Source organism: Lacerta agilis, chromosome 3 (assembly GCF_009819535.1).
Source record: "Lacerta agilis isolate rLacAgi1 chromosome 3, rLacAgi1.pri, whole genome shotgun sequence".
NCBI classification, from domain to species: domain Eukaryota; kingdom Metazoa; phylum Chordata; class Lepidosauria; order Squamata; family Lacertidae; genus Lacerta; species Lacerta agilis.
The window spans coordinates 30277064-30292412 of record NC_046314.1 but is presented as its reverse complement, the minus strand read 5'-3'; the positions used below and the strand labels follow the sequence as shown (position 1 = coordinate 30292412).

The 15349-nt window shown below is 40.4% G+C and overlaps 1 protein-coding gene across 2 annotated transcripts in view; it reads right to left on the bottom strand.

The window, feature by feature from the left end:
* The window catches only part of FAM83B (family with sequence similarity 83 member B), a 59783-nt gene that overhangs the window by 28294 nt on the left and 16140 nt on the right, over nt 1-15349 (bottom strand). For both annotated transcript variants that reach the window (XM_033143168.1, XM_033143167.1), the window contains exon 2: nt 6424-6927. In XM_033143168.1, coding sequence (XP_032999059.1) covers nt 6424-6867 — 444 coding nt within the window. In that variant the 5' untranslated portion in view covers nt 6868-6927. The remainder of the gene's footprint in view (nt 1-6423; nt 6928-15349) is intronic.

Sequence of the window (15349 nt, the reverse complement as noted above, 5' to 3'; positions counted from 1 at the left end):
GTGAAGACACCTCTTACATCAGGCTTTTAGAGATGGAGAGCTGTGATGGATGAAGTCAGTTTTGAGTATGATGCAACTTACTCTGTTATTACTTGACAATTTTATGTGAATTTGTTTTTTTTAATGTTTTGCTGTGTTTAATTTTGTTGTACTCTACCCTGTAAACTTTTGTTCTTTTACATGGTATATGTGCCAAGTTTTTGTGTCGGTGTCATGTGGGTAAGGTTCCCTTTGTATTCTTTATTAGTTATCATTGACACTGAGAGGAGAGGCGGCTTCTCCTGACAGCAGAGAGACTTGGCTTGGGGATAGGTAAAGGTAAAGGGACCCCTGACCATTAGGTCCAGTTGCGGACGACTCTGGGGTTGCAGTGCTCATCTCGCTTTACTGGCCGAGGGAGCCGGCGTACAGCTTCCGGGTCATGTGGCCAGCATGACTAAGCCGCTTCTGATGAACCAGAGCAGCACACGGAAACGCCGTTTACCTTCCCGCAGGAGCAGTACCTATTTATCTGCTTGCACTATTGACGTGCTTTCGAACTACTAGGTGGGCAGGAGCTGGGACCGAAAAACAGGAGCTCACCCCATAGTGGGGATTCGAACTGCTGACCTTCTGATCAGCAAGCCCTAGGCTCTGTGGTTTAACCCACAGCGCCACCCACGTCCCGGCTTGGGGATAGTATCCACAATATAAAAAACACTGCTCCAGAATCCCACCAAACCCCTCATCTCAATCTAAAAACAATGGGTGCATAGCATAGGCTACTAAATAAACCCTACCCAATGGACTAAACTGTGTTCTAAGCCTCCCTTTAAATCCATCTCAACCAAAAGAAGAGAATTCACCATGTAACTTATCTATAGATGGTACCTAACACCCTGTGACTGTTGTGAAGGGCGATATAAAAATACACGTATCTTAATAAAATAAGTAGTCATCAGGGATAATGGGAGTTGTAGTCCAGCAACATTTGTAGGGCCAGTTTTGCAATATGCCTATGGTGTCCATATAAGAAGCCAAATATTGCTGCTCTAACCTTCATTAAATTTGCTTTTCTGTCATAAAAATATATATTTGGGTGTTGTCCAATGGCATCCTGGTCAACAGTTGCATCCTTTGATGTTACTTTGTTGAAAACATGTTGCAATCCATTTCACTCGTTCAACATCAAGAGGACTCCACTTGTGAATCATTACCACAATGGAGTTCCAACATGGATAGGCAACAGAGAAGCGCTGACGGCAACATATTGTCTAATTCTCCTTGAAAATGTATTTAAATAAATTCAGTCAAGAACTCTTTGGAGTGTATATCTCCACAATCCCTTAGATCTGTGCTACTATATAACCAATGCACAAAAAACCCCAAAACAACCTTTGTAGTATAAAACTCTCCACCAGTCAGTGCAATATTTTAGTAGCTGTCATCTTCATAGCTTTCCAACCAAAGGGGTGATGAAAATGCCTGCAGTGGTATAAATTGTTATTTTCCCAGATCAGCGATTAACATTGTTGTTGAAAAAGTTTAAGGAGAGGTTTACCTTGAGGCAGACAGTATTGGCATTTTCAGAGTGGTCTCTGGTATAACTGTGCTCATTGGTTTTCAATTTATTTGTTATATTGCTTCAAGGTCAGTTTTTCGACTTATTATTTGTTATTGTGTGTCCTTTTCCAAACACGAAAGAACAAAAATATGCGATTTGTATCAAGTTAGGAAGTCTAAAATTATAAATTTGCGGAGACAGCTTTATATTAACCCCCCTTTCCCCCCCCCTTCTTGATAGATGCCATCTCCTTTGGTCAACCTTTATATGGAGAAAAGAAACCAATTTAAACCAAAGTCTCTCATAGCTTCATCAAAGGACATGGATGGATTCAACCCTTTCTTGAATACCTTAGGTTTTTTAAAATAATAATAAAAAAATTCTATTTATGCATATGCACAATAGGAACGAGGCTTGGAGGAAAACTAGGAAAAGAAAATGCAATGATACACAATGGGGGAATAGAATAAATGAAGAGGGGAGAAAGGGTCTTAAGCCTTTAGGTTGCTGAAGAGAGAACTAAAAGCCTGCTAAGAGCAGGCCTGCATGCTGTTGCTGCTGTGTCAGCTGAAAGAAAACAGAGTAGGGTGGTGCTTGCCCTGCTCCTTTAGGCATGCGGGTGAAGACACAAATTCCCCTTAAGGAAATGAGTTCTTTACACAAAATTCAACGGCTTTAGCTTCAGAAAGTTCCAAACATGCCTCTGTGCTGCTGGCACAAAGCCTATGTTTATAGAATGGGTCAAGAAACTGGTATCTGCATTTCAAATATTTTTTTGAAAACAGTATTTAAAAGATGTCTAGGGCAGTCTATAGGTCAATGAGCAGCAAGGATGGATTACAAGAACATGACAGGCCAGCATAAAATAACCTCATATGGCGGCGGGGGGGGGGATCTTAAAACCAGCAGATTAAAGCACATACTGTATTCCAAAACAGCAGTGACCCAGAAACCACCTGAAGCAAAAGCCCACTGTAATAAGTGTAAGTTCAAGGCATTTTTAAAGGTCAGGATTGATGGGCATCTTAAGGTATAGATCTTGGGGCTATGTAGAAGCTCTAGCAGTGTCGATAAAGCAGGGTCGACCCAAGACATTTTGGCACCTAAGGTAACTCCCAAAATGGTTCCCCTCTCCCTGCCAGGGAGGAAGGGGTAAGCGAAGCCCTTCATCATGAACAAAGGGTACTGGGAAAGAGGATAAGGAATAAGGAATAAGGAATAATTTTTTTGGCCAAGTATCAATCATACTTGGAATTTTGCTTCGACTACATTGCAATGTAAAGAAAACGTACCTCATACAAACACTAACTGTGATTGTACTCAAGCTGATGTTTTTTATTGCTTTTACAAAAAGCATTCTAAATAATTTTAAATGAAATGCCAATAGCAGCTTCTGAGGGGCAATTTTACTGGCAGGGTGAGAGTTAAAATTCCCCTCCACCTTGACTCCAGGCAACTCAGCCTTCCCTGCAGCAGCTATTTACAAAACACATAGTTGCATGAATGTAATGCTACATGTATCTAATTCAGCCCAAGTTACAGTTTCTTAAATTATTGAAAAAAGCAAGAATGTAGAATGTAGAATAGTCATTGGAGGGGGCTGATCTTATTCCAATTCTCATTTAAGGTGACACATGTGCTCTTCTGAGCTGGGTTACAAAAAATAGACTTCACTGTTTTAGTTCGCCTATAACAATTCATTCATTTGAAGTTCTTCAAAGGGAAGTTTTCTTTACACGGTTTATAAACTGCACTGACACAGAACCCAAAAGAAACTGTAAATCAGAGCAACTGATAATTTCATAGGGAGGTTCTATAATACAAGACTCAAATAAACCTCTTTCTTCACTTTCAAGTCTGAGCATTAACTCAGTTGGTCAATCCATCCACACAACATTGACAATGGTCTTAAAGCTGTAACTTAAAGACAATGCTTTTCACTTTGTGTTGTAGTGACAGGTACAGTGGTGCCTTGCAAGACGAAATTAATTCGTTCCGCGAGTCGTTTCGTATTGCGAAAAATTCGTCTTGCGAAGCACGGTTTCCCATAGGAATGCATTGAAATTTAATTCCCATAGGAATGCATTGAAATTTTCGTCTTACGAAGCATGACCATAGAAAAAGTCATCTTGCAAGTCACCTAAAAAATCGCAAAACCCTTTTGTCTAGCGAGTTTTTCATTGTGCAAGGCATTCGTCTTGCGGGGTACCACTGTATACTGTAGTAGCCAAACAACCTTTGTGCTGTCTCATCTGTAGTCACTTGTTATTATTAAAGATTTTCTTGATTTACAAAAGTATGTGCAATGTCCCTCTCTCGTATTTTTTTCCATATAACATTTTTTTTTACAAATCAGTTTCATTTGTTGAGACATTAGGGAGAAAAGGGGGGAAGAGATGGACGGGGGGCAGAGATAGGTGGGGTGGGGTCAGGTGGCGATGTTTCTATTTTACTTAATATATGTAGGGTTTGGTGTCAGCGTTGCTTGTGCAGGTTCTCTGTTGTTCACTTGTGTTCCTTCGGTGGTGAGAGGTTGGGGTTGGCTTAGGGTGTGGCTGTTCATTTGTGGTTGGCTGTGGTGGTCTTTGCTTTCATGTGTGAGTGGGGTGGGTGGGTGTTTTGGATCAGGTTAGCCATATTGATTTGTATGCTGTTGGTGGGTTCTTGTTATTGTCTTGTTGGGCTGTGTGTGTGATAAAGGGGAGCCATACCGGGGTGAAGGCGTCTCCTTCTATTTGTCCCCATGTCAGTTTCAGCTTGTTGGTTAATTTTTCTATTAAGGCTGTTTCCTGTGCTATTTGGTTGTCAGCTAGAAATGATGTCATTAAATAAATTGTCCTCTTAAATCCTACAGAAGCGGCTTAATAAAATAATGACTCAATCCCGAGTTCCATCCGAGTTAAAAAATGTTGCGAGTGCCATAAAAAATTTTATAAATAAATTTATATATATATATATATATATATATATATATATATATATATATATATATATATAAAAATGTTGCGAGTGCCATTTATTTCACAGGAAAGATCTAGCTTGCTGTTTCCCAAACAGGGTAGCAGCACCTTCTCAGAGGCACTGGGATGACTTGGCATTCCACTAAGAGGGAAGGGGGCAGGAGGGGAGTACTGGGGTATCAATGGCTATCAAACTTTGAAAAGCAGGTATCACTGGATGAAGTGAATCAATGTTGTTTAATTTATTAAGTTAAAAAGTTTCAACTGGATTTTGAATAAATGTGGCAATTAATTGCTATTATATAACCCTTAGTGGGTTGGGCAACCCACTATTCTTAATAATGCTTTTTACAGAGTAGAATATGGGGCACCAGGCATGAATATATGGAACCAAGGTGGTTGAAAACCCATGGTTTGCATCCCAAGGTATCTGGCACAAGTAGAAAATCACTTCTTCACCTCTCCCGGAACAAATAAAAGTTCCCTAGAAGGCACAGGAATGCTATGTAGGCACAAAGCAGCACAGAAAGAATGAATATGCCCTTAAATTTTAAATCACCAGGAGAAAAAAGGGAGGTAGCAACAGAAATGCAAGAAGATGACATACTGTGGGGTTAAAACACACACATACATTTTGCACACATCTGTCAAAACTTTGGGTGCTTATGGTGGGAAGGAGCTATAAATGAGTGCGAGTGAGTTAGTAATCCCTTTAAGAGAGACGTTACACTTTTAGCTAGTTATATTCTGGTATTTCAAGTTTATGTTGCAAAGCCAAACCTGGACAGCCATTGCCATTGTATCTGTGTTGCCTGCAAGGTTATCTGCTACTAATACTACTGCAGAGGGGATGTTGATCTAAATACACAAACATTTGTTTCTTCCAAAATTAGTTCACACAGAATTTAAACATACCACAATCAAGGAACAAAAAGGTAGAGTGATTACAAATATGCATGAGCCATATTGCTTTCCTGCTTCTCCCTACTCATACAACTGGTTGTTCTCATCTTCCAAACTTCTACAACCCATGCAAAGGAAATCACAATTAAATCCCATTGATTTTGCTACAGAAGTGGTAAACGTCCTTCACTGAAATCCACCAGCATTAAAAATGTGCTTAATAGTTTGAGAAAATAAAGAACCTGGGGCCAAATGCCAAGCTATACTGTAGATCCATTTTTGGAGCTCTGCAACTAATTTTCTCTTTGTAAAGGCATCCATGGGCCCCTCGGTTTAGACTGGGGCCACAGTACATGGGACAGTCTAACCATTCCTCTGCTATGTTATCTAGATAGTCTGCAACCACATTCAGCTGCAGTTAGTCACAGTTTACCTATGGAGGGGGGGAACTTGTGGGCTTAAACATTTAGATCACACACACACACACACACACACACACACCGATCTATATCAGCAGCTGCTTTTTCAAAAAGGAAATTGTTTTGAAAGTTTTAACACCAGAGTTGGTGGTGTCTTGCCCCGCAGTTTCTTTTTCTGCTTGCTTCTCTGTTTCTTGGCTTGCTATATATTTACTACTAAATTCCTAATTTATTTTATTTATTTCAACTATTCGTATGCTGCTTAATCATTGTCACCACAAAGCAATGTACAGGAGGTCCAGTACAATAACAATAAAAATGGGTTTAAACTATTAAATCAGAATTAAATTAAAAAGCCTGGCTGCAGTTGCAAGAGAAAAAAAGAGTCTCAATAACCATGCTGCCACGAGGGCTACATTCTCATGATTCTTTCACAGAAGTTCAAAATCTAGGTGGGTGCACTTCAAGTAATCTGGCAGATAAATGTCCCTTTACATTGTTATGAACTTCTGTTTCACATTGATATGAATAATGAAATAAAAAATGTCACTTATCTATTATAAATTAGATGCTTAAAAAAGAAACTATAAAAGTTTACCTTTCTTGCTTCTTTTATCATCTTCCTAATAGTTTCCTTTATTGTAAAAGGTTGTATTCGAGGGGGGTGGAAGAGCAATTCAATATTTGTACCACCATTAATTCCAGGCATTACATAAGGCCAACCCAAATCAAGATTAGGAGCTTCCACATCTGATTCCATGGGCCAATATGTTCCTGAGGAAGAGGTATCATCAACAGCATTGTCAGTAGCACAAACTGTGTTTTGAGGGATTTTCTGAACTGTGTTCAGTATATAATTGATTTCGTCATCTGCTAGAAACTCTGCACATCTCTCTTTGGAAAGAAATTCTTGGTAAGCCTCTGAACCACTTTCAATTAACGCATCAATGGCAAGCCTGTAACATTCCTTGTAGTGCGGTTCAAGATAGTGGTCTGATCTACAATCATCATGTAAGGATGACAGCAGAGATGAGGTTTCCATTTTCACAGTAATTTAGGAGCAAGGCTTCTTAAATGTCCATTCATGCACTATGGGATGTATCTGAGAACAAAACAGAAACAAACAACGGTCAATAGTGCGTGCAACAATATTTACATTATTTTAAGGACTGCGCAGATACAGTATGAAGCCGAGAGAGAGAAAAGACCTCCCTTGTTTTACCATCACATTTGTAACAGGAAAGAAAGCTTGACATGCATCATGGAGCCCAGGAATTAAATAAGGATTTTCCATGTGAAAAACCACAGTGAAGATAGGAATTTGTACAGTGACTGAGAGCATACCATGGACAGACTGACCATTTTAATCTCTCACTGGTGGCTCTTTGAAGACATGCAGATTGCAACCATCACTGTTGTCTTATTGCAAGTTTATCATCATTTGATTATAATGTCCATCAAGGCCACTTCACAGATCTAAATTGTTTCCATTACTGTCCAGTCCAGCCTCATCTCCTATCACCCTAAGCACCTGCTTCTTAGAAGACCAGCTTGAAGGCATTCAAACAGTTGGCAATGGCTGCAAGCAGTAGTAGATGACATCCAGTTAATGTCTGGAACTGCAGTGGCACTTGATGCCCCTCTGGTGGGCAATGCTATTTTTTTTTTTAACAGTGTCCTTCTAAAAGGCAGGACACAAAATAGACAAGGCATTTTAGAAATGGTTAATAGAGACAGAGATACTTTATTACAAGGGAATGGGTAGGATGGCTGGGAACAAGGAGAACTACGGTATATTGCCACCTGCGAGTCTGCAGAATGAGCAATTGCCTTCCAGCTACTGACACACCCAGGTCTCATCAAACTCTCCAGACCTCTGCCAGCCTGGTTTGGGGAGTGGTGTGGTCTGATATGGCAGCGGCTGTCAATCTTAACCTAGGAAGTATAACTGTACCCTTTTGACCCAGTTGTGGCATTTAATGTGGCTGAAATGATCGTGACAGTATCGTGAGGCTTCACAGGCATGTTAAGAAACATTTGGTGCAGAGATTCCAAAACATTAGGACAGGAAGGTGATTGTCGTTAATTCATTATATTCCCTGTGAAGTCCCTCAGGGTTATTGCTGGTCCCTAAACATTACATATAGACAGGGCCAGCCAGGACATTTTGCCATTTGACGCCACCAGTAAAAGAAGACCAGAGAGCTGCAGGTGACATGCTCCTCAGTCAGCACATCTGCTGCTTGAGGTGACTGACTCAACTTGCCTTATGGGCTGGATTGAAGAGCATCTGAATGTATACTTCTTTGGGGTTTTATACATAATTGGCTTTTTTTTAAACAAAATTTTATTAGCATTTTCATAATATAACACAAACCCAACCCCACACCTACAAATACAAAAACAAATACAAATACACATAAAGTCAGGATTTTTCTTCTTGCTTATATACCTTACACACAAAAAATTCTAGTTCTGAATCTTGACATTTGACTTCCCCCGCCTTTTCACCTTCGGTTTTAATTCAATATACTATTTCCTTAACAACTTTTTTCTATAAAAAGATTTAACTTTACTTAAAAAAAGAAAACATACTTATCTCGATCTTTGCATTATAACCTAAATCATAACCAAATATTCTTATAGCTAAACTTATTTCTTCTGTCCTTTATCATGCTGCTTTTAACTTAAAATTCAATATCTCCTTGCTTAATTAAAATAAACTTGTAATTAACAGACTTCACACTCCGATTTCGGATACCATGGCAGACCATTTAAATTATACATTTAGTACTTCAACCCACTCCCCCTCTATCCATTGTCTTTTCCTGTCTTTCTCCACAGCCAAATCTCCCTTTGTCTTCCTCTGAGTGTCCACAGAGCCAGGCAACGTCCACAACAAACCCAGCATCGAGCCTCAGGGCGTTCCTCATCTCCAATCTGGGCTCCTCCGATTTTTTTCCTCCTTCTTCTTGTAAAAATCTTAATTCCATGTCCCTTGCCCCCGAGCTGCCACCTCGGGGTCTGGATATTGTAAATTTTCCCGTTTCAAGTTCCTTTTCCTGTCGGGTTCGCCCAGCCATTTCAGACCATTCTCCAAGCGCCCCTCCCAGCTCTTTGCCAAGGCTTGATTCCATTGTGTAAAACTTTTGAAAGGCCTCCTCTGTGGAAAGTACATCCTTTTTATGAATAATTCCACTCAAGACCTGTAGTTTCCGATTAAGCAATTCCATCTGCAAGATAGTGAGCATTTCCTCATCCCTTAAATCAGAGTTCGATGCCAGCGCAATCACAAAGTCCAGCATTTTAAGAGAGAGGGTGAGTATCAAATTTCAGTTCCTGTCTCTTCCTTCCTTTGTTTCAATTTTTTCCCACGACAAACCAAGTCGCCGCCATTTCTCCGAAGCCGGAGTATAAAGACCAAAACTTCAAATGGAGATATTTTTTCCCCAGTTAACCCCCGAAGGGAGATCTCAACAGACTCAGTTTTCAAATTCCAAGTACTTTCTATTGATTGTTGTAGCAGCAGTCACTTAAAGGGTTAATCTCTTTCCCCACTCGAAGGGAGGGAGGCGGGCTGCCTTTCTTCTTTCCCCCAGAGCGTTCCAGGAATACAAAGAGTCAATCAATTACTCACAGCCTCTGGGTTCTTATCAGCTCCTTAATGACAGGTAGAACTTAGACGCTCATCACAGGCTTTGCCGCCGCATTTCCATCCCGGTTGGGGCATGTCCCCTATAGCCCGGCTCCGTCGTCCCTTCACCCCCACTCCCCCTTTACAGGGGGCGCGGGGGAAGGGTTCGGAGCCACAACGGGCACAGCCAGGGAGCCCAGGGTGCGGGACGCTCTTCCCGCACCCCAACCGGAGCCCCGCTATGCGGCTGCAGGGCTCCTGACCCCCGGGATGAACTGGGTGCTTCGCAGCCGAAGCAACCCACGACCACCCATAATGGCGTCCGCCGCCGGAAGTCGGCTTTTTTTTTAAACAACAACAACATTACTGTTGTTGAATACCATGAACAGTGAGAAGGAAAACCTTCAATGGTTGCAGCTCTACACACATTTATATCTGAGAGCAATTCACATTGAACTCAACAGAACATCTACATAAATTTGCACAGAATAGCATTGTGAAAAAACCCATCCTTGCCTTCTCCTTTTCAAACACTTTCCACCTCTCATGCCTCCTGTACACAGTTTACAGAAAAGAGATACAACTCATCCACTGCTCCCTAGAACGTGCCCTTGAGTTTACTGCATTCCTCTTTCTTTTCCCATGCTGATCTCATCCATTTTCTGCTTGCCTCCACAACAAACCCACATCTCATCCATGACTAATTAGCAGAGAAACGCTTAAGAACTGTTTTTCTCCCACACCTTGTATCAGACACTGAATCAGCAAGGTGGTTATAGGTATCCACCCTGATTGCTCTCGAAAGCAGCAACATATATCTGTAGCGATATCAAAAACTTGTTCATTAAGTCTTGCATTACAAGCAAAAGCTGCTCAGTATTGCCACAGGAAGAGATACCAATTAGGGTTAAATATAAAACCCACATTCGTTACTTATCTTTTATAGAGTTTAAGAAATAGTCTACATTTGTGTGTTTTGCCTTTGCAACAGGGAGAGGAAGTTCTGTTGAACAAGTGCCAACAGGACAACTTTGTTGGCTACAACTTCTCTCTCTCTCTCTCTCTCTCCACACACACACACACACACACACACCTACCTTATGATGACAAAACACTTGATATATCAATTGCTGAGAAAGAGAAATGCATAGAAAACACTGTACTATATTTGTTACTAAACATATACAAATTGCTGATCATGTTGCTCTCTTTTGATTTATTTCATGTATATCTCACCTTTCCTCCAAGGAGCTCAAGGTGGTGTACATGGTTCAGCCCCTCCCCATTTTATCCTCACAACAATCCTGTGAGGTAGGTTTGGCTGAGCTTTTAAATCCAACTGCAAATGATTTGGCACGTTAGTAAATGCATACCTTGGGCACTGGGCATTATCTGATTGGCTAGTCTTGTGCATCCATTGAACATGAGATCCAGTGTTTGTGGAAAACCAATTAGCTGTGGTAATTTAACAGAGCTGCTATCTATCAGTGGAGTACCAAGACACATGCAGGACACTCTCAAGACAGCACTTCCTTCTACCAACATAAAAGTAGCCAAGGAGGACAGCTCAAGTCCAATACTCACGGCAGCAACCACTGGCTTAGAACATTTACTCTGGGAAACACCCATGGGACCCAAGAGCAAGTTTTGACTGATTCGAATACTAGGAACTGTTTTGCATATATACAACTCTAGAACTATAATCTTCGTATTCCCATATTGAAAGGTCCCAACAGAATTCCCTTATGAATCATTCTCTTATGAACCAACCCTCTTGCCCTGCAAGCATTTTCTTAACAGCCCTCACTTTCCTCCCTTCTGAGATACATGCAGCCTGAAGTCAAAGTCTAGCCAAACCCTATTCATGTAGAAAATCACTATACCACTTGATCAAAGGGTCACTCCAAGAAGGGCACAAATAAAACTGTATTGGGCACAAACCAATAAAAAGCAAATATCCAATAATATATGTGTCTGGATAGACTTGCCAGAACAAAAAAGTAAAAAAAAGAGTGTTCAACAGGCACCTAAAACAATATAGCCAGGATGTCTGACTGATTTCAATTGGCAGGGAGTTCCAGAACACAGCAATAGATTCCTCAGAAATAGACCTTATGTGGGGTACTTGCAGAAGTGCAAGTTCTGCAGGTTGAAGAAATCAAATTGGCACATGCTTGGCAAGCTGAGTGCTTAAATACTACAGACCAGGCATAGGCAAACTCCGGCCCTCCAGATGTTTGGGACTACAATTCCCATCATCCCTGACCACTGGTCCTGTTAGCTAGGGATTATGGGAATTGACGTCCCAAACATCTGGAGGGCTTGAGTTTGCCCATACCTGCTGCAGACCCTCTTTTATAAGAGATAGGGTAAAAGTATTTTTTTATTACTATGTATTGACTGGTTAGACTGTCAGGATCTGAGCACATTGCATTGTATATGACAATTGCAAATTTTTACTTATTACTATAATTATACAGGTTGACTTGTATTTTAATCAACTGTTTGTTCATTCAGCTTTTGAATTATTATTATTATTATTATTATTATTATTATTATTATTATTATTATTATTTTGCTTTTAGCCTTTATTTTGTTTGACACCTTGGGTGGGCTAGGTTCAGAATGGCAGGGTTTAGCTGTAGATTTAAGATCTGCATCCCAATTAACTGGAGAGGCTGGCAACAAGCTAAGACTTCAGCACTCTTAATTACAGCAATGCTGGTTTCTGTACATGCCACACAAGAAGTGCCATCTCTCTACTCCCCCAGCCAAATTTGATGGAGTTTAATGATTTTCTCTCTCTTCAGTCTTGTTTTTTTATATATATACAAAGCTGGGAAATATTTTAGACTTCAACATGAAACTCTTCTAAAGTGTCTTAATTTCACTGTTGATGTATTAAATATTGCCTTTCTTTAAAAGCATGTGCAACAACTTTTTAATTATTACATCAGGAGTTCTCACATGCAAGAGAAACTGTTCCATTCTTTCAGGATCTTCAAAGGATTTGTGTTACATAACTTGAAATGCAAAAAGAAAAGAAAATATTCAGTTAATTGGTTAAAAACCAGGCTTTCCGGGCCCTAAAACTGGTCACAGGTGCCCTGCTCACCAGCTCACCATTACAACCCAATAGGTTTAGGAGGTGAGGTACAAGAGATTGGGCCTCTTCAGTAATGGCCCCATCCATGTGGATTTCTATTGTGTGGCTCCTTCCTTGATTATCTTCCAATGGACCTGGTATACCTGGCTGTTCCATGTTGCTTCTAACTGAACAAAACTGGTGCTTTCACTACGGCGTTATGTTGCATGGTTAATAGCTTTATGTCTTAACTTTTTATTATTTAAATTACCCTGAGAGTACCTTTGGCTCCGAAAGACAGTACAAAGATATCTTAAATAAACACAGCCTAACATGGCAGGTACTGTAGTATCACATCATCAGTTTTCTCTGGATTAACTTTCAATTTGTTCACCAGCCACAAAATCTCTAACCACAGTGAGACAGTCCTTTTTAAAAAAACAAAAGACAAAACATCAAATTCAGAGTTTCTTTCGGTCATTATTCCAGTTCTTCACAGATTCCGTGAGGACACTTGCAGATTAGTTGGAATTTACCTTTTCCCCATCCTGCTCCCACCTACCAACCTGTTTATGTGTTAATAATCTGGGAATCACAAGTGGGAAGAGTGCTGTTGGATGCAGGTCTTCCACGCTGGCCTCTCATAGGCATTTGTTTGGCCAAAGCTAGAAAAGGATGCTAGACTGGATGAGCCACTGGCCTGATCCAGCAAGCTCTTCTTATGTTGTTGGTCAATGGAGCAATCCACTATAAGAACACTCAGCTCAGTTTAGTACAGATCCAGTTACAACCATGAGTAATAATCTGTGGCCCTCCAGGTGCTGCTGGGCTCCAAATCTCATCAGCTGCAGCCAACATGGCCAGTGGGTCAAGGATGATGGGAAGCGAGCTTGGCAACATTTTGCAGGCCACAGGTGCCCCACTGATGTCATTAAGAGTGTGCATTTGTAGGAGAGAAGAAGAGCTACTAGCAGTGTCTATGATCGAACTAGGACTGGGCGATATTCTGGTTTTCAACATCGCGATATATCACCAGCTAAACATGGCGATATATATCACAATGTCTGAAATACAGATGGAGCTATGTAGAGGCATTGGTTGGCTTCACGTTTTTTTCTCATTGTGATTTTTTACATCACACACACACACACACACATCATGAAACCAATTATCATGATATGGGCTTGAAACCAGATTTGGACAATAGTATTGCCCAGCCAAAATACACATCCATGATTCGGGATATATTGCCAGGTCCAAAACTCAGAAACCAACAACACCATATGGACTTCAAACCAGTTTTGGACTCTATATCGATATATTTCACAGCTCTAGACAGAACCTAGTGAGAAAGTGTAGGAAAATAGAATTACTACTTTACCCAGGCTGAAAATTCAGATTTAATACCAGTGTGGTTTTTCAGTAGTTAGAAACAGTGTAATATAGTGCCTAGACAAGCTTGCACTAGGTGGAACTAATTTAAATCTCTGCTCAGCCATGAAGCTTGCTAAAGTAATCCTTGGCCACTAACACACATTCAAGACTATCCTACTGCACAGGTGAAAACGCCACTCTTATCTTCTTGGAGAAAAGTTGTGCTGTAAGTGTGAGAAGTAAATGTTTCTTACACAGAATACAGTACTAGCAAACTTAAATTTCACCTCACTTTGGTTTGGTATAGACTCTATAGACAGGGGCGTAGCAAGGTAAATTGGTACCTGGGGGCAAAAAAATTTTTGTCCCCCCCCCCCCCCCGGGAACTAGGAAGGTCAGGTGGTACCCAGTGCGGAAAATTTCTTGTCACCCCCCCATTGATTCCCCCCCCCCCCGCAAAAATGGTTTTACATTATTTCATATTTTCTTACAAAGGTATACTAACAAGTAATAACAATAAAAAACCTTTTATTTATATCCCGCCCTCCCTGGCCGAAGTCGGGCTCAGGGTGGCTAACATCAGATACATAACATTAGTATAAAATCAAACAATAATTAAATTGCCTCCTAAAAACATCTCAAAATCAAATTAAAGTCTAATTAGATGGCTTTCCACAGGGTTAGGGTTGGGAACAGTAAGTGCTCTACTGAACTGAAATTTCAGCCTTCATGACATAGGTAAGCAGCCAAGTAAACAGCTATTTTGGTGGAGGAGGGTCAAGATATTAACCGATATGCATGAAATTTCATATATAGCTATATAATCCCTAGTATAGTAAGATAAGACCTTTGGAGCAGGCATTTAAAAAAAAGTTTTTTATGAACCGCCCTAGTAGGGCAGTAATTTTTCCTTGATAATTGGTCACCCCCTCCATTATGGAACATGGGGCGAACCGCCCCCTACACCCCCACTTGCTCTGCCCCTGTCTATAGAGACCATTACTGACATCAAACAGACCCTCAAAATCATCAGCTCATCTATTAGCAATTAAATACACGAATGTTTTAGCTTATGAACAGATCTGTGCAAACTGATGGCCGACATCCCTTTAGTATTTTGTGCCTCACACCCCAGCATAAGCAATGTGCACAGAATACAAAAAGCAAGCAGGTATTAATATAGATGTAAATGAATCGCATTTGTATACATTTAAGGCAGCAATCCAACACACACATTATCTGGCAGGCAGATGTGTTACCCACATTATACTGCATGTGGTTAAAAATTGGGATGTAAAGAGAAATTAATTACATGACAGTTATTAAAATCACTGAATTTAAACCAACAGTTTCCTCATAGATTGGTGTTGGTTATTTATGGATCATTAACTAAATTAGCTGAAGATTCTACTGCCCAAAACAGTATACAGT